General features: G+C 35.9%; 1 protein-coding gene across 3 annotated transcripts in view; it reads left to right on the plus strand.

The window, feature by feature from the left end:
- The window catches only part of LOC144222592 (protein argonaute-3), a 122,401-nt gene that overhangs the window by 41,704 nt on the left and 55,459 nt on the right, over positions 1 to 25,238 (plus strand). For all 3 annotated transcript variants that reach the window (XM_077753110.1, XM_077753109.1, XM_077753111.1), the window contains 2 exons: positions 1,389 to 1,597; positions 2,406 to 2,542. In XM_077753110.1, the coding sequence (XP_077609236.1) occupies positions 1,389 to 1,597; positions 2,406 to 2,542 (346 nt within the window). The remainder of the gene's footprint in view (positions 1 to 1,388; positions 1,598 to 2,405; positions 2,543 to 25,238) is intronic.

Consider the following 25,238-nt stretch of genomic DNA (forward strand, 5'->3'; position numbering starts at 1 on the left):
ATTCTACAAGTACTACTTACTGTACAGTGTACAATATATATTGGAAATCATGTCAAAGTGATTCTTCCAAGTTTCAGTCTGTACCCTGAGAATTCTTTCTTTATTCCACATGTTGCGAATTTGTATCTTCCTTCTTTTTTGAACTTCAAAACATCACCACTTTTACTCATTTGTTCAATCCTACCATACATATATAAAATCATTTCTGAATTACTATACCATACCACTACAGAAAATAAACCTCCTCATAAAAGTTTAAGGTTTTATTTTGTATGCGGTTCTTTTCCACGTGTACAGCCCCCAATATGTTCTGTGTTCAAGAGTTCATTGTATTGTTTCCTTTTTTTCCCCTTTCTTTCAGTGTGGTTATGTTATCCGTTTGAAACATACTTGGTTCCATTTGATTTTGTTTATATTCAGTTTTAATTTTTTCACTTCATCCTTCTTGATTTTGTTTTTAACTTATAAAAAACTTTATTTTTTTTAATGTTTTATTTATTTCTGAGAGAGAGAGACAGCGTGAGCAGGGGAGGGTCAGAGAGAGAGGGAGACACAGAATCTGAAGCAGGCTCTAGGCTCTGAGCTCCTGTCAGCACAGAGCCCAATGCAGGGCTGGAACCTACAAACTGTGAGATCATGACCTGAGCTGAAGTCGGACACTTAACTGACTGTGCCACCCAGGTGCCCCTAGAAAACTTTGTTTAAAAAAAAGAAAAAGGTACCTGGGTGCGCAGTCAGTTAGGCGTCTGACTTTGGCTCAGGTCATGATCTCGCGGTTTGTGAGTCCAAGCCCCTCATTGTGTGAGTTCAAGCCCCACATCGGGCTCTGTGTTGACTGCTCAGAGCCTGGAGCCTGCTTTGGATTCTGTGTCTGCCTCTTCTCTCTCCCACTTGGGCTCGCTTGCTCTGTCTCTCTCTCTCAAAAATAAATAAACATTAAAATAAATAAATAAATACATACATACAAAAAAACAGCATCTCTATTTAATATGCATCCAGAAGTCAAAACTGTACTGAGAAATATACTCAGAATTGTTCATTCCTCCTTTATTTCTTCTAGTCTGTTTCTTCCCATCCTTTGAAAGAAACCAGTTTTGTTTCTGGTTGAAGCTTCTTGTGTTTCTTTTTGCTGAAATAAGATATATGAATATTTTCCCAATTTCCCTTTCTTTCTCACACAAAAGATGGTATACTATTTGTAATCTTCTCTACTTTGCTCTTTTTTACTTAACAGTGTAGCTTAGAAATTATCTATTGATTTAACATTGAGGTTGATTTTTTATTTTAATATTTTCCCTGCTTTTTCTTGAATATTTTTACAACTTAAACCTGAAAATACTTGTACTTATCTTTTTCAATTTATCAATTGACTCTTTTCCCATCAACAGGTAGATTTAGATGTTACTTTACCTGGGGAAGGTGGAAAAGATCGACCTTTCAAGGTGTCGATTAAGTTTGTCTCTCGGGTGAGTTGGCACCTACTACATGAAGTACTGACAGGACGGACCTTGCCTGAGCCGCTGGAATTAGACAAGCCAATCAGTACTAATCCTGTCCATGCTGTTGATGTGGTGCTACGACATCTGCCCTCCATGAAGTGGGTGCTTCTGGCTTTTTTTCCTTTTTAGATTTTAAGTGTGTAGACTTTCATCCCAAGAGTGAGTTGTGCAGGCCTCCTTTGATCACCCTTCACATGTTGTATATTTTGATTGCTTCATTTAAAGAATAGGATACATACAAGTTCATTGACATAAGAAGTAAGTTACAGAAAAAACTGATTTTTCAAAGTAAGTGCACATTGTTAGCTTCACTATTCTAGTGGATACCTTTTAGAAAAATGTCTAACCCTTTGTCTTAGAAGCTGTAAATCTTGAATAATTGATATGTTTTCAGATATATTCCTATAGTTAAGTCCTCTTGTTATAAAGGTAATTTTGTTGTTTATACAATAATATCAATTTGTATTGAAATTGCTATTCTCTTAACACTGCCACCTTACAAGTGTGTTTGTATTTGTGTGCCTGTATATATAGGATCAATGTGTCCTTTTAAAGAAAAATATATGTCTTGCAAACACATTTATAGAAATAGCATTTTCTAAGATTGGAACTGGTTTTTCTTTTCATCGGTTTCTAATATTTTAAATAAAACTTTTTCTTACCCAAATTAACAGTTTTAGGAATAGAGAATTTCAGTGAAGGATGCTGATGGTTTTTGTTTTGTTTTTCATTTAGAATGGCTGTATTTTGCTTTCACAAATTTGGGGAATATTTATTTTCATATATTCCTAATGATAGGCATTATTATGATAAATTAAGTTTATGTGTTCTAGACTTACCTGTTCTGCAGATTTACATACCTATATGGGAAGGAAAGGACTGAACATGACATTTTAATTTTTGTAGATATACGCCTGTGGGGCGTTCCTTTTTCTCAGCTCCCGAAGGATATGACCACCCTCTGGGAGGGGGCAGGGAAGTATGGTTTGGATTCCATCAATCTGTTCGACCTGCCATGTGGAAAATGATGCTTAATATTGATGGTAAGGGAACTAAAACCATATTATGTATTGGGTAGTTGATTCCCATATTGTGCACATGTGCGTGTGTGAGTGTGTGTGCGCACGCATGTGTGCAGTTGATATATAATTATACATACAGGTGTCTTTGGTGTCTTGAAGTAATATTTGGACATATATTAAGACAAAGTGGAAAAACTTTTGTATTACATTTCATTTAGTAAGGCTTTACACAGAAGTTGTCCTGGAATGCTACTAAGCATCAAGTAAGCACACAAAAGGAAATATAAAAGCCTTGACGTGATTGTCTGAACAATCTCACTTTTGTCTTTTTAACTCTTAAGTCAGTATTTCATTATGAAATACATGTTTTAAAGAAAGAGAAGTCTGTTGGTCATTTTGACCCCAGGTATTATACCTACTGTTGATGCGTATAGTGGTACAAATTGCATTCTTATTTTTAGGTCTTATTAATATATTTGAGCATATTTCAAAGCAGGGAGAATAGTATGATAAACTACCACCTATATGCAAACTGTCAAGAATTTTCTACCTTTACTCCTCAATTATAGTATTTTTAAATCAAATTCCAGACAGCAAGTTTTTTTGTCTCTACCGCTTAAGTATATATCTCTAAAAACATGGGTGTTTCTTTATACAGTCATAATGACATTATCATATGTAAGAAAATTTTAAGTAATGATTTAGTTGTAGCAGCTAATATTCTCTCCGTAATCAGATTTCCTTGATTGTCTCAAACATGTCTTTTTTTTGTCTCAAGCATGTTTTTTATAGTTAATCTAATATAATTCTATTTAGGACCCAAACAAGATCCGCCTATCATGTTTGGTTGATCTGCCTTTTTAATATAATAGTCCCATTTCCTTCCTCTTGTGTTTTTTCTTTTTCTTTCTTTCTTTTTTTTTTTTTATGTCATTGACTTGTCAGACACTTGATCTTAGCCAGGAGGCCGAGAAGCGATGTCATTGACTTGTTAGAGAAACTAACTTGTCCTGAAGAATATTAAAATCTCCGCATTTGTCTTCTGTTCTTGTGGTGTCATTACCTTGTTTCTCTGCCCCCTGTATTTCCTGAAAGTGAAAGTTGGCCCTAGTAGTTTGATTCAATTCTGGCTTAGAATACTTCATACATGCTTCATGTTATATCATATTAGGCACACAGTATCTAGTGGTTCCAATATCAGTGATGCTAAGATTGACCAGTAGGTTCAGAAATCAGTAGTCCTCATCTCTCCATAGTAAATTTCCCAATCAACATTTCAATGACTAATATTCTATTTAATGATCATTGTCACCCAAATCATTTCTTTCACTAGGGATTACCAACTGGTATTTTTTCTAATTCTCTTACTCCTTTGGAATTAGATGGAATTCTTATGTGAAAAATCATTGTGTCCTATTGGTAATTTATTAGTCATTGATAGCTATTTTGCTTTCTGGAACAGCAGGATATTTCAGGTTCATCTTATATTTCTTACCCTGTACCTGGAATCAGCCATTCCTTCAAGGATCCCTATGTGGTTCCAGATCACTATGTAGTTTCTGCATTATTTTCAGCTGCATCTGCCATTGTGGGGATATATCATTGAGGAGCTATATCTCAGAAGTCCTCTTTCAATGTATATTAGAGCTGTTTTTATTTGCCATTTCAGAACATCATTTCCTATATGTGTAGATCTTTAGGATAGATTTCAGGATGTAATGGGTCAAAGGCAAATGTACTTGTAATTTTGGTCATTATTGCCAGATTGCCCTTTGTAGAGGTTCTAAGTATTGTGAATCGTGAATGAGACTACCTGTTTTGTTATGCCTTTGCCACTAGAGGTGTCAAACTCTCTCTAGATTCTATTAATTGCATTTGCAGGAAATAGTTTCCTTATGCACTTTTATTTTGCAATTAGCCATCTTTTCATATGTGTAAGGGTCGCCTTCTTTTTTTATAAGTTGTTTGTATCTTTTGTATTTTTCTTTCTGTTGGATTTTTGGTTTTCTCATTTACTGAGAGCTTTCTAAATTAAGGAGATTAACTTCTTGTGTCACAAATTGTAGATATTATCCCTAATTGTTTGTCTTTTAACCTTTGATACAGTCTTGTTTTTATTTTTTGCCATCTAGAAATTTGTGACTTTGGTTGAGAGATGGTAAATACATACACACAAACACTTAAATGTACTAGTCAGTCATTTCTTTTATGACTTTTTAAATCCTATAGGGCATTTTTCTCTTCAGGCTTTTCTAGGCTATTCTTATTTTGCCACGTAAACTTTAGAAACATCTTACCTAGATTCAGTAGGTGTGGGAGGATAGGCGGTAATTTTTTAAAATGTTTTATTTTTATTTATTTTGAGAAGAGAGCAAAAGCACAAGTGGAGGAAAAGGAGAGAGAATCCCAAGCAGGCTCTACATTGTCAGTGTGGAGCTGGAAGCGGGGTTCGATTCCATGAACTGTGAGATCATGACCTGAGCCAATATCAAGAGTCAGTCTGTCAACCAACTGAGCCATCCAGGTGCCTGCCCCCAAGATGGGCTATAATTTTTATTGAAATCTCATTACAGTTAGAAATTGTTGGGACACATTGGCATCTTTAAGATACTGAGTCTTTTCTATCCAAGAAAATGCTAAACCTTTCTATTGGTACAACATTATTTTTGTTTTCTTCAGGAGTGTTTTAAAGTTTCCCTTACATGAAAGTTGCACGTATCTTCTTGTTATTCCTAGATATTTCACCACCACCCTTTTTTTTTTTTTTTTTGCTGTTAAATGGATTTATAGATTCTAACTGGTTATTATTTACATACATGAAGTCTTTTGACTTCTTTGTACTTCTGTCTGCCTTATTCCATTAATGTTTATAGTACTTATTCAAGAGATTTTCTTGACATTTCTAGTTATAATCATTTCATCCACAAACAGTGATCAGTTTGACCCTTCCTTTGGATTTTTATACTTTTGATTTTTGTTTTATCAAATTATATGGACTAATTAGGCAGTGTTAAGGAGTAGGAACTAGCAGGCATCCTCTTTTCATTCCTTACCTTAGAAAGGAATGCTTCCGCATATATATGTATATGTATACGAGCATCTGAAGATTCCTATTTTATTAAGTATATTTTTAAACGTTTTATTCATTTTTTGAGAGACAGAGACAGACTGTGAGTTGGGGAGGGACAGAGGGAGAGGGAGACACAGAATCCAAAGCAAGCTCCAGGCTCTGAGCTGTCAGCACAAAGCCTGATGCGACGCTCAAATTCATGAACCGTGAGATCATGACCTGAGCCGAAGTCAGATGCTTAACTGACTGAGGCACCCAGGGGCTCCTTATTAAGTACTTTTAATCAAGATGGATATTGAATTTTGTCAGATTCCTTTTCAACATCTTTGTTGCTGATGATATGATATTTCTTGTCTTCTAACAAACATTGAACCAAACTTGTGTTTCTGGATTCTTTTAATGTGATACTGTATTCTGTTGGCTAATATTTTACCTTTTTAATCAGAATGCAAAAATAAGTTTGACCTGATCTATAATATATTTTTTTGTGTGTGATCTTTTTCAGGTTTTGGTATTAATCTTATATCTCATAAAAAATCTATAAGTTTTCCATTTTCTGAAATGTATAAGAGTTTTTAATAGTACTAAACTTGTTAACTCTTTCAAGGTTTGGTAGAATTCTCTTGTGAAATCTTGTGGCATGGTGTGTTTTGTTTTCTTGATGGGTAGTAGCTCTTTGAAAACTTCTTCCATTTATTTTGTGAAAATTAGTTTGTTTAGGCTCAGTTTGGTGTTCAGTTTTGGTAGGTTATATCTTATCAGAAAATTATTTTACCTGTATTTGATATTTTATAGAGAGTTTTACAGTGTTATTTCTTATTTTTTGAAATTGTGTCTACTTCTGTAGCTTTCCCCCCATTTCTTACTTTGTATATTTGTGTTTTGTCCATTTTACTCTTAATTAGGAGAGAGTAGTTTCAACAACTGGTTTCAGTGCCTCCCCAAGGCCCCCAGCAAAAGTGCTTTTGAAACTTCTTTTTTTCTTTTTAAGCTCTCTGGCTTTCTGTTTTCTAACTTCTCAATTTCTGCTTTTAGCTTTATAAATGTTTTCCTCTACTTTTTTCAGTTACTTTAGTTGTTTTTCTAATTTTTTGAGCTATATTAGTAATTCGTTTACTTTCATTTTTTCTTAATGATTAAAGTATTTAAAGTAATGAATTTTCTTCTGATCATTGTTTTAGCTACATGCCAAAGCCTCTAATATGTAGGATTTTTATTGTCTAGAAACACCACAAATTTCATTTGTATTTTCCTTATTATCCAAATATTGCTTGAGAGACTTTAAAACGTTTTAGATTAAAGATCTTTTTATTTTCTGATGTCTTTATTATTTACTTTCTGTTATTTATTTTTTGATTTTATAATTTTCTTGGGTTGTTAATCTGAGAATATGGTATGTATTTCCCCTTTGAGACTTTATTGAGACATGTTTTGTAGCCTAATACATAGTTTTTGCAAATGTTTAATAGCTATTTGAAAATAGGTATATTCAGGGACGCCTGGGTGGCTCAGTCAGTTAAGTGTCCAGCTTCGGCTCAGGTCATGATCTCATGGTTCGTGGGTTTGAGCCCCGCATCAGGCTCTGTGCTGACAGCTACCTCAGAGCCTGGAGCCTGTTTCGGATACTGTATCTCTCTCTGTCTCTCTGACCCTCCCCTGCTCACACTGTCTCTCTCTCTCTCTGTCTTTCTCAGAAATAAATAAAATATTAAAAAAAAGAAAATAGGTATATTCAATTATTAGGATAGAGTTAAATGAATATCCACCTGTGCTTACCATTTTGATTAGGTTGTTTAGATGGTTTCTTATTTTTACTTAGACTGGGAAAAATAATTTTAAAGTTTCTATTATTTGTTTCTTTCCTCATGTATCCTGTGATTTCTGCTTTCTTAATATTACTGCTATAGTTTTAAGAGCATATATATACCTGTTTCCTTCATTGTGAATTATGTGCTTTACATGATAAAGTGAACTTCTTTTTATACTTTGGACCAAAAGTCAGCATTATCTAATGAAAGGATTACAATTTGTGTGTGTGAACCGTATCCTATATGTTAACTTCTAACTTCTCCTTTCCTTTACTTTTTTTAATACTTTCTGAATCAGATATACATCTTGATGTTAGCATACAATGGTTTTGCTTAATGGGTCAGTCTAAAACTTTTTTTCTGTTAATAGATGAGTTCCCTGATGGGAAGCACATATGTGCGTGGTCTTAGTTGTGTCAGATTATTTTATATTATAATATCTGATTATATTTGTTTTTGAAACTTTAAGTTGTCTCTTTTCTATGCTTTTTAAATGATAGTTTTGATATTAAGAAGGGTTTTTTCCTGCTAGTGGTAAACCTTTACACTTATACCTTCATGTAATATTCATGTTTCTTTCTTTCAATTAATATTTTTTTGTAATATGATTGACATACAATGTTACATTGCTTTCAGGTGTACAACATAATGATTTGACAAGTTTATTATGCTGTGTTCACCACTCATCTTTCTCTTTTTAAAAAATTTTATTTCTTTTTAATTTTATTATAGAGAGGGAGAGAGGCAGAGGGAGAGAGAATTTTTAGCCAGCTTCATGCTCGGTGCAGAGCCTGATGTGGGACTCCATCACAAAACCCTGGGATCATGACCTGAACCAAAATCAAGAGTCAGATGCTCTACCAGCTGAGCCACCAGGTGTCCTCATCTTTTTCTTCTTTAAAGCAGTGTCTTTTTTGGGGCGCCTGGGTGGCTCAGTCGGTTAAGCGTCTGACTTCAGCTCAGGTCATGATCTCATGATTCATGGGTTCGAGCTCCACATCAGGCTCTGTGCTGACAGGTCGGAGCCTGCTTTGGATTCTGTCTCCCTCTCTCTCTGCCCCTCCCCTGCTCGTGCTCTGTCTCTCTCAGTCTCTCAAAAATAAACATTAAAAAAAATAAAAAGCAGTGTCTTTTTTCCTTAATAAGTAATAATTAGCTTTATTCCCTTCCTTCTCTCCCTCTCCTTTACTGACTACTTTTAGCAAGTATAGCATTATTTTATTGTTCTTTATCATTCTGTTTAAACTTTTACTACTTGACTTTCAAGTCACTCCTATCTATTACTATAAGGTACAGTGAGTTTATTCTACTTTATATTTTTGTACTCCTGTCGTTGATTTATTTGTGTATATTATTATTCCTACATTCTTAGAGCAGCATGTAACAGTTGCATTCCATTCTGTCACCTATATATCCATTTGTTTTAACCTTAAATCTGCAATTAAATGTATTTGTGCTGTCAATCCTTCTGCTGAAATTTTTCCTGTCATCTACTGGTTGCAGTTTATCCTCAAGTTGTTTCTTCAAGCAAGGCTCATGAATAAGAGCTAAGTATTTACATACTCAAAACTATTTGCCTATAGCTTATTCCCAAAGGATTGTTTGTCTAAGACATAAAGTTTATGTCTAAGACATAAAGTCTAAGAAAGTATATTGACTTATACTTTCTGGAATATGTTCTAAGGATTTGTTTGTCTTCTGACATTGAATGTTCAGTAGAGAAATATATATCAGCTTGACTTTCTTTCCCCTTCAAGGGACCTGCTTTTATTGTCTGGTTGTTAAAAGTATTTTTTTTTTAATATTTTTATTTATTACTAGGAGAGAGAGAGAGAGACAGCGTGAGCAGGGGAGGGTCAGAGAGAGAGGGAGATACAGAATCTGAAACAGGCTCCAGGCTCTGAGCTGGCAGTCAGCACAGAGCCCGACGTGGGGCTCGAACCCACGAACCGCGAGATCATGACCTAAGCGAAAGTCGGACACTTAACCGACTAAGCCACCCAGGCACCCCTAAAAGTATTTTTAACACTTACTCCACTACATTTTTTTGTCGGTGTTGACCATTTGGGGTCAGTTTTCAAGGGATTCCCTTTGAAAATGTAAGTTTGAGTCTTTTTTAATTATTTAAATTTAATGTTGAAGTTTATTTTGAGAGACAGAGAGCATGAGCACCGGAGGGACAGAGAGCATGGGAGAGAGAGAATCCCAAGGAGATTATGCACTCAGCACAGAGCCCAACTCGGGGCTCCATCTCACAACTGATATCATGACCTGAGCCAAAATCAAGAATTGAACACTTAAACTGCCGAGCCACCCAGATGCCCCAGTTTTTCTTTATTTTTAAATTAAATAATTTTAATTTTCTTTAAAAAAATTACTCTTTGTTTCTTACTATGCCTTTTGTGGTGTAATTTTTATCACGTGCTTACATTTGTCAACTTTTAAAAACCTTTCTTCCATTTCTTTCACGAATTTTGCAGTACTTTTGTTTATATCTCTTCCTGTTGACTGGCTGTCTCTTCCCTGAGTTCTTAAATTTCTTCTCTGATATTTTACTTTTTTTTTTTTTAATGGTTATTTATTTAAGTAATTTCTGGACCCAGCCTAGGGCTCTAAATCACGACCCCAAGATCAAGAGTCCCATGCTCTTCTGACTGAGCCAGCCAGGGACCCCTCTGAGATTTTCTTAATAGCTACATTAAGAATTTTTTAGTTCATGTTACGAAGTAGTGTTACAATTTTCATCTACTTTGTGATAATTTTTTGTTGCGTTTTCTTTGTCAAGGATGTTGTACTGTCTTACATTTTTTATGGTTTCTTTGTATGGATATTTATAATCTTTTTGTTATTCATATTTAATGCTATAAGCTTGCCCAAACCACCTATTTGAAGAGACTAGTCAGGAAGAGGAGGTGTGGAACAGGACATTAGGAGCAAGATAGTTTTCCAGGTTTCTTTGTTCAGGGCCTCTGTCCTCAGATATTGTGATGGATCCTTTCTTCAAAATATAGATACATCTCTTTTGCCTCTTAGTAATTTACAAGTGTAAGAGATGTGAACTACCAGCCACCAAGTCCTTACTAGTTTCTGCTGCCAAGGGATATAACTCCTGCCTTTTAAAGTGCCTGCTTGTGTGCGCCTGGGTGGCTTAGTCGGTTAAGCGTCCGACTTTCGCTTAGGTCATGATTTCGCAGTTTGTGGGTTCGAGCCCCGTGTCGGGCTCTGTGCTGACTGCCAGCTCAGAGCCTGGAGCCTGTTTCAGTCTGTGACTCCTTCTCTCTCTGACCCTCCCCTGCTCATGCTGTCTCTCTCTCTCTCTCTCTGTCTCCTAGAAATAAATAAAACATTTAAAAAAAAATAAATAAAGTGCCTGCTTGAAATGTTAACAGAGAATTCATGAATTGGTATACAGGAGTTCTTTGTGGTATTCTTTGGACTTTTCCATAAGTTTGAAATTACAGATGAAAAGTACATGCCTTGGTTTTAGAAGAGTAGTAGTATCTGAGTTCTGTCACTTCTAGACCACTCTCCACTCATACTCATGGCACCTTCTACACCTCCTTTTTCTACTTCCTTCTGAGATTCCCCCATTCAGCCTCAGTTCTAAACATTGTAGTTCCCACTTACGATAGGACTCTCTGTTTCTGGGAATGAAAAATTGCTGTTCTCCAGCTAGGCTCTTTTCATACTTCACGTCTTCTCCCTTGGCTAGGTTCTACCAGTCCCGAGTACTTTGGGCCATATTTACTTATAATTTGGCATTTCAGGTTTTTATTGTCTCCTGGGTTCACTGAATACAAACAGGGGGTTTTCTTTTCTTTTTAAAAACATTCTCTTTGTTGTTCTGTATTGGGTTCTAGGAGAAAAGTGGAAAAATTTGGAAGTAAATTGCTGTTTTCCTACTGGAACTTAAAGTCTAGCTTTGGATATTATTAAATAATTTCTAAATAATACATTGGTCAAATAAATCACAAAGAAAATTTTAAATATTTAAAATAAAGGATAATGAAAATATATATCAGAATTGGTATGATTAGCTAAAGCGATGCTCAGAGAGAATTTAAAACCTTAAATGCATAGTAAAAAAGAAGAAAAGTATCAGTACCTAAGTATTCATCTCAACAAGTTATAAAAATAAAGAAAAATTAAATGCAAAGCAAATAGAAGAAAATAAGAGTTAAAAACAGAAATTAATGAAATACAAAACAAACTTATTTCTGTTCTGTAGGTAGGGAGACTTGAAAAGTTTTTAAGAAGGATAGTGACATGATCATATTTGTTTTCCAGAAAGAGACCTCTGGCAACAGTGTGGAGAATAGATAGAGGAGAAAAAACTAATCTCAGAAGCCAGTTAGGAGGCTTTTTCAATCACTAGTTCAGGTAAGAGATGGTGATGGTCTAATGCGGGGTGGAGAGAAAGGAACATATTACAAGGAATAAGTTGAAAAAATAGGTTTCAGAACCATGTCCAGAAAAAAACTTTGGGTACAGTTACTGGTACATGGAACTGATTGGTAATGAATAGACCAGAAGGCTTACTAGGTTATTGAAGGAATTGTTTTTGGAAATAAACTACAAACCTGGTATATCTGTCAGGTTCAACCAGAGAAGCAGAACTGTTGGGAGGTGTATACAGAGAAAGAGATTTGGCTTACACAATTGTAGGGGTTAGCAAGGCAAGTCTGAAATCCTTACAGTAGGCTGTCAGGAAGGGCAGACTGGGATTCTTGGGCATAGGCTGAAGCTGCTGTTCACAGGTGGAAGTTCTTCTCTCTCTTAGGGAAGCCTCAGCCCTGCTTTAATGCCTTTCAGCTAACTGAATGAGATCCATCCAGATTATCCAGGATAATTTCCTTTACGTAGTCAACTGATGATGGGTTTTAATTACATCTATAAAACACCTTCACAGCAGTACTTAGGTTGATGTTTGAATAGCTGACAACTAGTAGCCCAGCCAAATTGACACATTAAAACAAAAACAAAAATATACATGGCCTACAAATTCTGTAATTATTCAGTCTTTGAAACAACCTTTATGTTTCCTACCCTTCAGGCTCAGTGATTATGCTGTATTATAAGCTGGCTTCCAAGAAGGGCATACTCACCAACATACACTCTGAATAGTGACTCATTCATACCATGTGCAAATGATGATGCTGTCAAGTGAGTTCAGAGATAGATCTGCTGTTGCTGGTTAGTTGGCAGTATACACCATATATAAATAGATCAAATGTTAATATGTCCAAAACTTGAAGATCCTATGGAACATACGGATAGAAACTCCAGTGTGTCATTGGAAATGCAGATACAAAAATCTATAATGGTGAGTGCTAAAACTAAAAGTTTGGGGACTCTTCAGTACATAAATCATTATTTGAAACTGTAGAAATGGAAAAACTACTCTTTAAAAAATTTCTTATCGGGGCACCTAGGTGGCTCAGTTGGTTAAGCGTCCGACTTCAGCTCAGGTCATGATCTCACAGTTCGTGGGTTCGAGCCCACGTCAGGCTCTGTGCTGACTGCCAGCTCAGAGCCTGGAGCCTGTTTCAGATTCTGTGTCTCCCTCTCTCTCTGACCCTCCCCTGCTCACTCGCTCACTCTCTCTCTGTCTCTCTCTTTCCCTCTCCCTCTCCCTGTCTCTCACAAATAAATAAAAACATTATTATTTTTTTTAAATTTATTTGTGAGAGAGAGAGAGTACACGTGAGGATGGGGCAGAGAGAGAGGATCTGAAGCAGGCTCCACTCTGACAGTAGAGAGCATGATGCAGGGCTTGAACTCAACCATGAGATTGTGACTTGAGCCAAAGTCAGACTTAGCCAACTGAGCCAGCCAGGCACCACAAAGTGGCCTAATAAAAATAGGAATACTCTTCCTATTCCTTTAAGAATAGTATTTAGAATAAAAACAGGAATGAGGAGGATAAACCCATGGCAAGTACCAGTATTTAAGGGAGTAAGGAAGACCAGTGAGCAAATTAATGATTATCACAGCGGTATGAGAGCCAAAAAATCGTGTCAAGGAAGCCAAGGGAGGAAACATATTCAAAGAATGGATGATTTCACAGTTAAGCAGTAGGAGCTTTTCCAATAAAATCAAGAATAAAACAAGGATGTCAAGACTATGATATCTAGATATATTGTGTTTGCCAACTTCTGTTGTTCTTACAGGTTTCAGTCTACATGTTACTTCCTTGAGAAGCATATTTGATACCCATCTCTCTCCCACTACATCTAGCCATCCCCTAAGTCTGAATTCGGTATTTATTTCATTCATGATTTCTCATAGCACAGTGTACTTCCCCTATAATATAACATGTGTCACTCTGAATTACAAATGTTTTATTTTCTATTGTTTTGTCTCCTATCAGAATGAAAGCTCTGCAAAGCTAGGGATTATCCGTCTTACTCACCAGTGTACGTATCCTCCATGCGTAGCACAGTTCTGGGTCATGCTAAGCAAAGAATGAATAGATAAAACTAAGAGCCTAGAGGAGGAGCATCCCAAATGATCCTGGAAAGTTAGAAAGATTTGGAGAGGAGTAAGCAAGGCCTAGCTGAGCTTTAACAAATATGAGATCAAGAGTTTGGATTGAAAAGGAGGTACACAGGAATAAAAGATTTTTGAGAAGTCTCTAAATCAAAAAGTTGATTGAAAGACATAAGAGAAAATGTAAATGAAAGAAAATGTAATAGGCTTATTGAGAAGACTCAAGATGCCAGTTTTTCCAAAATTAATCTGTAAATATAATTAAAATTTTTTTGAGAGAGAGAGAACATGAGTGGAGGAGGGGCAGAAAGAGTGGGAGAGAGAGAATGCCAAGCAGACTCCGCCTTATCAGTGCAGAGCCAGACACAGGGCTCAGTCCCACAAACTGTAAGATCATGAGCTGGCCCGAAATCAAGAATTGGACGTTTAACCTACTGAAGCCACCCCAGGTGCCCCTGTAAATGCAGTTTTAAATAAAATCCCAATAGGGTATATCATGAAACTTGGTAATTGAATATTAAGGTTTACATAGAAAAGTAAATGAGCAAGAAAAGCCAATATAATTTTAAAGGAGAATAACGAAGTAGGAATTGCCCTTTGTTTTAAAACTACAACAGTTATTCCATACTGGTTTAAGTGCAGGAACAGGAAGATTAATGAAGCAGAATATAGAGCCTAGAAATAAGCCATGTATATATGGAAACTTTGTAAGTATCATGTGGCATTTCATATCATTGAAGAAAGAGTAGAATATTTATCAAATGGTATTTATACAGTTAACCACATGAAAAAAATAAATAAGACCCTTCTCATATCACACACAAAATCTATTTCTGGGTGGATTTTAATCCTAAATATGTAATGCAAAACTTTGAAATTCTTTTAGAAAAAAATAAGAGAATATCTCCAGTGTTGGACAGAATATAAAGTGTATAAATTGTAAAAGAAAATGCAAAAACTTGTATGTTATAAAGATAATCATAAACAGCTAAAATGCTAGGAGTCATAACCAAGACCTTTACAAAATACAAGGACGAAAACAAATAGTTCAGAAAAGAGGAAACCCAAATGGCCAATAAACCTATGAAAATCAGATTCATTTGTAATCAGCAAAAGGCAAATGAAATTTAAAAGGTTCCATTTCACACCCTTCAGGTTTATAAAAATTAAAGTCTTACGTTACGTGTTGTTGAGGATATAAAGTTAAACAATGTTGGTAGGAGTATGATTTGGTATAGCTGCTTTGGAGAACAGTTTTCAGTATCTAGAAAAGTTGAAGTAAAAATGAAATTGCACATATTTTAAAACCCATAATATACCATAGAGATATCTTGCATATGTGCTTGAGGCATTATTTCTTAACAGCAGAAAATTGGAAATAGCCTAATTCCTTATCTGTGTTTCTTTGGGAAACATTCTGAATGAGTACATAAATTGTTATAGAATATTGTGGGATAGTGTATGACAGTAAAATCAGTGAACCAGATCTATATGTATTGACATAAATTGTTATCAAAAACAATGTGGAGGGAGTAATAGATATTGAAAGGATATGTTATTTATGTAAATTTAAAAAACACAAAACTTTATACTGAGTGCATACAAATGCAGTAAAATTATCAAAATATAGATGGGTCAAATACACACCAATTTCAGTATAGTAGTTCCCTGTAGGAAGAAAGAACAAAAAGGAATGGAATAGGTTGGTTGGAATAGATAGACCTAAAAAGCTGCATGTTACAGGGAAAAGGTGAGAGTATGTTTATTTGTGTGAACAAAGTGTGTAGATACCTCACGGTGCCACTGTGAAGCAAAGAAGTCAGAAGATTGATAGCTTTTTTAAAAAAAGATCTGTGGCATATTAATGAAATGAAAACACAGCCTAAAAGTTTAAATGGGTTTATTTTTTAATTGACAGTATAGTGCTGCTATGAAAAATAATGAGTGAAAATATTGCTCTGACCACCTTACTTGCTTATGCTTCCTTTTTTGTTTCTGTGTGATTTGATTTTGCACTGCTTGTGCCCAATGTATTGCACTGAACAAAACAGCCCTTACTGATCCTGAAATCTGTTGAGCAATATAAGTATTATGGAGAAGTACTGAATGCCGAGGGAACATGTAACAGGATCCATTCTAGTCTTCAGGTTTGAGGAACATTCCTCTAATGAAGTGACAGATTCCTTCTAGGTGAAATTGGTGGTAGAAATAAGAATGGAAGAGTGAAGAGTACTTTAAGAAGAGAGCAATTTAATTCGAATTATGTGACTTAATCTCGTCTTCAAAATGATTGTGCTGTATAATAGACTTACCATATATTACCAATCTAAAACTCAAAAATATTTTTCTTCACATTTCATCGTCTCTGAAATTGGAAGATGTCTTACAGTTGATGGTTTGTCACAGTTTCATTGGCAAGTTTCTTTTGAAGATACATAAAATATTGATGTACCTTGCCATCAGCCGTGTCTTGGAGTCAATGCTATGTGGGATGAATGTATGTTTAGTTTAGCCTGCATTTAAGCCAAACTCATTTGCAGCTTACATTTTATTGTAATTCCTGCATTTCTAAGACCGTCACAGTGAATGTGGTGTTAGTTGTATTCCCTTCAGATACCTTTATCTACCACTCATTATGTACCAGATAGAATGCTAAGCAATTTACATTAATTATCTGACATAAACTCTACCAAAGTTGTATGAGTTAAGTTTAGAGAGAGAAAATCTCAATAAACTCTCTTTCTAAATTGACTCTTCCTAAGGGTCACATAGTTTATATTTGACATTTTTGTTAAATAATGTATATGATTGTCAAAAGTTCAGAAGTAACAGAAGCAAAATCAGTGAACTACCAAAGTAATGATTAGTATAAGTTTATTGTGCACACACCAAAAACAGTTTGCAAACTGGGAGTATTCAAGCCAAAGCATGGAATGAGGCTCAGGGGCATATTGTTATAAAGCAGTTTATATATAGAGAGAGAGAAAACACTAATTATTTATTCTTTGTGATTGGTTATAATATTAGAATTTTCTTAAATGATAGAGAGTTGGTCAGTGGTTATGTTATATCAACCTTGGGAAACAGTTTAAGTTTTGCTTATGATTTTCAGAGGCATGAGCAAGAAATGACCCAGGTCAAGTTAGTCTTGTAAGATAAGCTAAAATAAGCTTTGTTTGTGTGACTAAACTGGTTTTGTCTGCTTAGGGAATTTTCAAGGCTGATGTCTATTTGCTTTTGATTTTAACAATGTGATGTAACCTGTTAAACCTATATTTAATTATAGCCAGAGCTTACATTTAAGGCTCAAGGTTACACACCTACTTTACATTTAAATTATAGAGGTCAACTTCTGACTCCAAAATAACTCTGTACTGTATCCCTTAAAAAGCAAGATTCCTGGCAGACAAATATCAGACCCAGGACATCTAAATTGAGAAAGATTATATTCTTATTTACTTCCTGTGCTTTTTAGTAAAAGTAGCTTTCGGTAAGACATTCAGTATCTATTTTGCTCATAGAAGAAAATAGAATATATAAATTATAGAATTTAGTAATTGTAATTTATTCTGTATAAGAGTCAAAAGTTCACGCTGAATATGCTTTCCTTTGCAAGGAAAACAGATTTCTAGTAAGTAATTTATGAATCACAATATTAGTTTTGGCTTCCATTACATGTTTGTCTTGAGTTGGGGTATAAGATCTATAAGATTAAGAAATAATTTATGATATTCAAATTAGTCTTACCAGTAGATGAAAGCAGAACATTTCTGGAGTATAAGGAGAGTCTCATTTCAGGCAGCAGGACAGGAACTTTATCAACATATGGTCTAACCAGGCAAAGTAAATATACGTGTGTCAGCCTTACCCAGACCATGCTCACATTACAAAAGCAGAATGATGGCAGCAGAAACCTCAGTGACAGTCTTCATCCAGTTTGTTTCTTAATTCAGCCTCTCAGTCTCCTTGAGTATGCCCTTCATATTTGGTACACAGCTGTCCACTTTGAATTGCACATCACTATCTCCCTGGAGAATTATTGTCTTTTTCCTTTATTCATCTTCTGTTTCCTATATCCTTTTTTTTTAATGTTCAGTTTCATGAGGAAAGGGTACATAAGAGGCAAATATTGTGACACCTTGCATATTGGAAAACAAACTTAAGTGATAGTTTAGCTGGGTTTCTATGTTGGAAATAGTTTTCCTTCACAAATTCAAAAGCAGTTCTGGGGCGCCTGGGTGGCTTAGTCGGTTGAGCGTCCCGACTTTCGCTTAGGTCATGATCTCGTGGTTCGTGGGTTCGAGCCCCACGTCGGGCTCTGTGCTGACTGCCAGCTCAGAGCCTGGAGCCTGTTTCAGAGTCTGTGATTCCCTCTCTCTCTGACCCTCCCCTGTTCATGCTGTCTCTCTCTCTCTCTTTCCTAGAAATAAATAAAACATTAAAAAAAATTTTTTTTAAATAAAAAAGCAGTTCTCCATTTTTAAAATAGCTTTAGTGAGGTTTTTTTGTACATACCATAAAATTTACCCATTTTAAGTGTATATCTAGTGTCTTTGTTTCACATATTTTGCTTTACCTTCTGGAACATTTCCTCAGCTTCATCTGTTAACCCTTTATTCACTTTTTCATTTCTGCTATTATGTTCTTTTCTAGTAGTTCTTATTTATTTCCCGAGTGTTGTAGCATACTATTCTTGTTTCACAGTTGTAGTATCCTCTCTCAGCTCACTGAGAATACAGTAAAACCTTGGTTTGAGAGTATAATTCATTCCAGAAACATGCTTGTAGTCCAAAGCATTTGTTTTTTTTTAATAAAGAGAAATCTTTTTTTTAATGTTTATTTATTTTTGAGAGAGAGAATTTGAGTGGGGAAGGGACAAAGAGAGAGGGAGACACAGAATCCAAAGCAGGCTTCAGGCTCCAAGCTGTCAGCACAGAACCCGACGCAGGGCTTGAACTCACAGACCTTGAGATCACCTGAGCTGAAGTCGGACACTTAAGCAACTGAGCCACCCAAGCACCCCTAATCCACAGCACTTTGTGTATCAAAGCGAATTTCCCCATAAGAAATAGTGGAAACTGAGATGATTCGTTCCACAACCCAAAAATATATACGTAAAATGATTACAATACTGTAATATAATACAAAATAATAGAGAAGATATAAAGTATAAAGAAAAATAAATTAACCTGTACTTACCTTGGAAAACCTTTGTGGCTGGTGTGAGGAAGACGAGAGGAGGGTTATTGTATAGGACAATTTTCCCCATCCTTAACAGACTCACTGCTCTTTATTGGCTCAATAGAATCTTTTTCTTTTTGTGCACCTTTAACAAGGAACCTATCCAATGACACTTGCTTTTGCCTCCTTTTGAGGATTTCACGGAAATGCAACATTGCATTGTTGTTAATCATATTAATTGCTTACACTGCTACAGCCTTATTCAGGTGATGCTTTTCTACAAAATTTTGTACTGTTTCCCACATTTTACATATCTCCCTAATCTCATTTGAAGTGAGGGGTTCTTCCGCCTTTTTCTCCTCCTCCTCTGCAGACAAGATGCAGATGTAGACTTCTTATAAAATCTTGCAGTTTCGGCCACTCGCATACCTCATTTATACTTCTCAATGATTTCCTTCTTAGCTTCTACTGTAATCATCTCCTTCTTACTGCCTTTCTTTTCAGCCTTTTTCTGCCTGGGGGTCGTTGTATAGCTCGCATGGATGTTGACAACAGTACAGTATTAATAAACTCTTGTCATCTACTGTATTTAATGTAACTGGCAATAAGGCAGCAGAGGAAAGGGTCTCTATCTGCAGGCAACCTGGCCTAGAATGAAGCAAAGCATTCCTAAACTGACTCTTGTATGGAAAAGCAAAAGACTGTCCATAGGTGCTCTGAAGTGACAGAAATTACGCTAGTGCCAGTAGTGGGCACCTTCCAGCTTCTGAAAAAATCACTGATTTCTGCCAAACACCATGGCCTGAGACCGAGTACCCAAGCACGGGAGACAGTCATCCACAATCCCGCAGCGTGCATGAGAGAGACAAACCACTGACTCAGTTGTGATCGTGTGATGTACTGCTCATCTTGTGGAACATTCCTAGAACAAGTTACTTGCAATCCAAGGTTTTACTGGAGTTTTCTTTTTCTTGTGCATGTTTATGCTTCCAACTCCTTTATGTTTTGATCTCTGTCTTCCATGTTAAAGGCTTTCTTTCCTCAGATACATAGTATCCTTGGTTATCTACTCATGATTCATTGGAAGTATAAACCACTGACTAGAAGCTCTGAATGCCTCAGTGGGGCCAGTTAAATTTGAACTTCATTATAGGGTGGTTTCAGTGGACTGATTTTAGAGGACCTACATTTGTATCCTCAGGTCTCTTTGGCTGGTCAGGTAACTAACTCAGAGATGAGTCTTTTCACTTCCTGCCTGAAGGGCATCAGTCTGATTGTCTACATTCTGAAAGTCAAGGTGGACATTCTGGTTGGGACAGTGTCTGCATTTAGCATTTAATGTTTATATTCATTTAATCCCTTGTTTTTGGTACAGTCCTATCCCCTCAGCTGTGCCTGACATGCTCCCTCCAGAGAGCCTTTCCTTTATTTTTTCCATAAAATAAGCCTCTGGATTTATGTAGAGATGACAAAAGGGCATTTGTTCAGCAATGTGGGGTTAGATAGCGGTCTAGGACTCCACCTGCTTCTCAGACAACTTTCCTCTTTACTTTTCCACACCATCCCCATTCTGTCACTAGTTTCAGAGGTACTTGGTGCTGCCACTTCTCATTCTTTTTGAAGATTTTATAGTGTAAATGCAGTTCTTATCTTTCCCAACCTAGCTGACTTGGGATTTCATTTTCTTGGATCTACTCTGTCAGTTACAACCTGTCCACTTGCTTTTCTTTTTTTTTTTTTTAATTTTTGTTTATTCTTTGAGAGAGAGTGCCAGCAGAGCAGGGGAGGGACAGAGAGGGGAATAGAAGATCTGAAGCAGGCTCTGCACTAACAACAGCAAGCCCGATGCGGGGCTGGAGCTCACAGACTGTAAGATCTTGAGCTGAGCTGATGTTGGGATGCTCAACCAATTGAGCCACCCAAGTGCCTCTTGCTTTTTGTCTTTTGAAGTGTTTTCTGTTCTCCCCTCCTTCTAAGATTATGTTTTTGTTTTTTTACAGAGAGAGCATAAGTCGGGGAGAGGGGCAGAGGGAGAGGGAGATAATCTTAAGCGGCTCCATGCTGAGCATGGAGCCCAACACAGGGCTTGATCCTATGACCGTGTGATCATGACCTGAGCCAAAATCAAAAGTCAGATGCTCAACAGACTGAACTACCCAGGCACACCCCCCCACCCCCGTTTTTTTAATTCCTTACCATAGTTACAATGGAGTTTGGTGACTGAAGAAGGAATGAAATGAGCTGCTTGTTGTAAATCTGTTATCATGACCCAGAATTTGTTTGTAAGAGACATAGGCTTTGTCTAGACCATCTCTAAATTTCAGCCCATAAGAGAGTCCTTGATATAGTAGGTACTTAATAAATGTTTACATGGATGATTAAATCTTGTTTTACAGCTGTAAAACTCAGTAACAAGTTTGTGATGAAGGCCTAGTTTCTTGCCACATAGACCCCTCAATAAGTCTAGTTAAATGTCCTCACAGTATTGTGGCTGACTTTCTCTGGAGCAAGTAATCCATGATAGAGCAAGGCAGAAGTTGTAATGACATTAAGGCTTAGCATTGAAAGTTACATTCTTCCATTTTCATAATATCCTATTAGTTACACAAGTAGCTATATTCAGTGTAGGAAAGACTTACACAAAGTCGTGAATCCCACAAGGCAAAAATGATTAGGGACATCTTGGAGGTTGGGTATCACACAGAGTTCTGTCTTAAGCTAAAGAACAAATCCAAATTAGAAGAAGGTAAGAACTAATTAATAAAGATCAGAGCAAAAATTAATTAAATAGAAAACAGTACAGAGAATGAACTCAAAAGTTGGTTCTTTTAGTAAAGTTAATAAACTCCTAGCAAGATTAAACAGATTAAGAAAAACAGAAGGAAAAAAAAAACAGATTACCAGTATCAGGAATGAAAGAGAGTCTCACTAAAGGTCTTTTAGAATTGAAAGATTAAAAGAAATGTTATGAACTTTATACCAGTTAATTTGATAACTTAAACTTTACAGAAATTCACTCCAAAGAATAATCTGAAATGCTCTGTATTTATTAAATTCATTATCCCCTGAAAACTCCAGTGATTACACTGGTGAATTTTATCTAACGTTTAAGGAAAAAACAGTACCAGTCTTTCCCAAATTCAGAAAATAAAGGAGGAAAGACTTTCCAGCTTCATGAGGCTGGCATACCTATGATAATTGACACTTGACAAAAAACAATATAATCCTCCCAACAGACAGAAAAAATCATTTGACACATTTTAACATTCTGATGATAAAAATTTACAAATTAAACAAGCAATAAAAGGAAACTTCTTCAGCTTGATAAAAGCATCTAGAAAACATACGAGGCATCATCTTCATACTAAAGGGTAAAAAGATTAAAAGCTTTAAATCCAAGATCAAGAAGAAGCAAGGATATTTGCTTTTCACTACTTGATTCAACGATGCTGGCAATGCAAATCAGTGCACTGAGACAAGAAAAATAAAGACGTAATGTTGTAAAGGAAGAAATAAAACCCTTCTGTTTGCAGAAGACATAATTCTCTACATAAAAAATCCTAAAGAATCTACCCAAAAAACCCACACAAATCCACTAGAATTAATAGATGAATTTAGCAAGGATACAGGATACTAGTAGCATATATAAAAATCAGTACAAGCAGTATAACAAATAATGCTAGCATTGGACAATTTAAAAAATTCAAATACCATTAATAATAAAAAAAAATGAATTTAAAGAGAGATGTACAAGACCTCTATAATGAAAGCTACAGAGACTTCCTGAGAAAAAGTAAGGAAGATATAAATAGATAAAGATACTGTGTTCTTGGACCAGAACATTCAAATTGTTAAGCTATCCATTCTCCCCAAATTGTTCTATAGACTCAACACAATCCCAATGAAAATCTCATCAGGACTTTTAAAAATATAAGTTGACAAGCTGTCTTAAGATTTATATGGGAATACAAAGAACCTAGAATAGCCAAAAACATTTCAAAGAAAAACAAAATGGGAAGATTTATACTACCTAGCTTTAGGGCTTTAAATTTTTTTTTAGTTTTTATATTTTTAAATTTTATGTATTTTGAGAGAAAGAGTGCTCAAGCAGGAGAGAGGCAGAGAAAGAGAGAATTCCAAGTAGGCTCCACAACTGCCACCAAGAGTCCAACTAGGGGCTCAATCTCACGAAATGAGATCATGACCTGAGCCAAAATCAAGAGTCAGACGCTTAACCAACTGAGCCACCCAGGTACCCATATACTACCTGTTTTTAAAGATAGGCTACAAAGCTACAGTAATCTATACAATGTGATACTGGGGTAAAGGTAGACCTGTAAATCAAGTTACAGAAAAGCTAGAGATACTACAATACTTGATCTTTATTTTTTTTCTTAAGATACTTGATCTTAATCACAGAATGAAAAAGCAGTTAGAATAGCTGCAGAGAGACCTACTCATGGGGTTGACTGATATCTGACAGAGGAGCCAATATAATTCAGTGAGGAAATGATAATCTTTTTTTAAAATATTTTATTTTATTTTATTTTAGAGAGAAAGTGAGCATGAGGCAGGAAGAGAAAATCTTAAGCAGGCTCCATGCTCAGCACAGAACTAGACGTGGGGCTTGATCCCACAACCCTGGAATCATGACCTGAGCCAAAATCAAGAGTTGGTTGCTCAACTGAGCCACCCAGGCACCCCAAAAGGATAGTCTTAATGAGTGATGCCAGAACAACTGTGTATGTGCAAGAAAAAAACAATCCCTATTTCACAACATACTCAAAAATTAATCCTAAGTGTGTGTATATGTATGTGTGTGTATATATATATATATATATCACAAGCTAAAACTGGGAAATTGCTAAGAAAACAGGAGAAATTTTCATGTCCTTGGAGTGAAAGATCTATTTTTTCAGTTTATTTATTTTGAGAGAGAGATTGTGAGCAGGGGAGGGGCAGAGAAAGGAAGAGAGAGAATTCCAAGGCAGGCTCCATGTTGTCAGCATATAGCCTGATGTGGGGCTCCATCCCACGAACCGTGAGAGCATGACCTGAGCTGAAATCAAGAATTGGACACTTAACTGACTGAGCCACCCAGGTGCCCCAAAACTTTTCTTAATATACTGGTATATGTGCTGCCAAAGCGAGCACCATTTCTTAATACACTGGAAACCTCATCTAAATAAAAACCCTCTTTTCAAAACACTTAAGATGAAAAAGCAGGCTACTGCTGGGAGAAAGTTTTTGCAAAATATCTATCTAAACAAAAGACTTGTGTCCAGAATATTAAAAACTCGTACCAGACAATTTTAAAAATGTCAAAAGCAGATGCTTCACAAAAGATGTATGTGAATGACAAGTAAACACTTGAAAAGATGCTAAACATCATTGCTCATCTGAGAAAGGCAAATAACCACAATGAGGTAATCACTTCACACCCACTACATGGGCTAAATTAAAATGGCAATACTGAGGCACCTGGGTAACTCAGTCGATTAAGCATCCAACTCTTGATTTCGGCTAAGGTCATGATCTCATGGTTTGTGAGTTTTAGCCCTGCATCAGGCTCTGATAGCACAGAGCCTGTTGGGGGTTCTCTCTTTGCTTCTCTCTCTCTCAAAATAACTAAAAATTTTAAAATTCCACCATTAAAAAAAAAAAAAGACTGGCAATACTAACATTAGAAAGGATGTGAAGCAACTGGAAATGGTATAAATTGTACAAACACTTTGAAAAAGATTTTGGATTATTCTTTTAAAGTTAAACATTCTCTGGCTTTATGACCCACCAATTTTATTCCTAGGCCTCTCCCCAAGATAAATGAAAAAGGGGTCATACAAAGATTTATGCATGTATGTTTGCTTATTCATAATAACTAGAAATAGGAAATAACTCAAATATCCAAGAACAGGTGAATGGAGAAACAAGTTGTGATCTACTCATACAAGGAAATACTACCTGGCAATTAAAAAGATCTAACTGTTAATTTATACAACAGTATGAATGAATATCAATTAAAATGTGCAAAAGAAAACAAACTCAAAATGGTATACACAGCATAATTACATTTATATGAAATTTTGGAACCAGTTGATCTATTATGAAAGAATACTGTAAGTGTTTGCCTGGGGGCAGATAGGGGAGAAACTGATTACATAGAGGCAGG

This window comes from Crocuta crocuta, unplaced genomic scaffold, assembly GCF_008692635.1.
Source record: "Crocuta crocuta isolate KB4526 unplaced genomic scaffold, BGI_CrCroc_1.0 scaffold303, whole genome shotgun sequence".
NCBI lineage: Eukaryota > Metazoa > Chordata > Mammalia > Carnivora > Hyaenidae > Crocuta > Crocuta crocuta.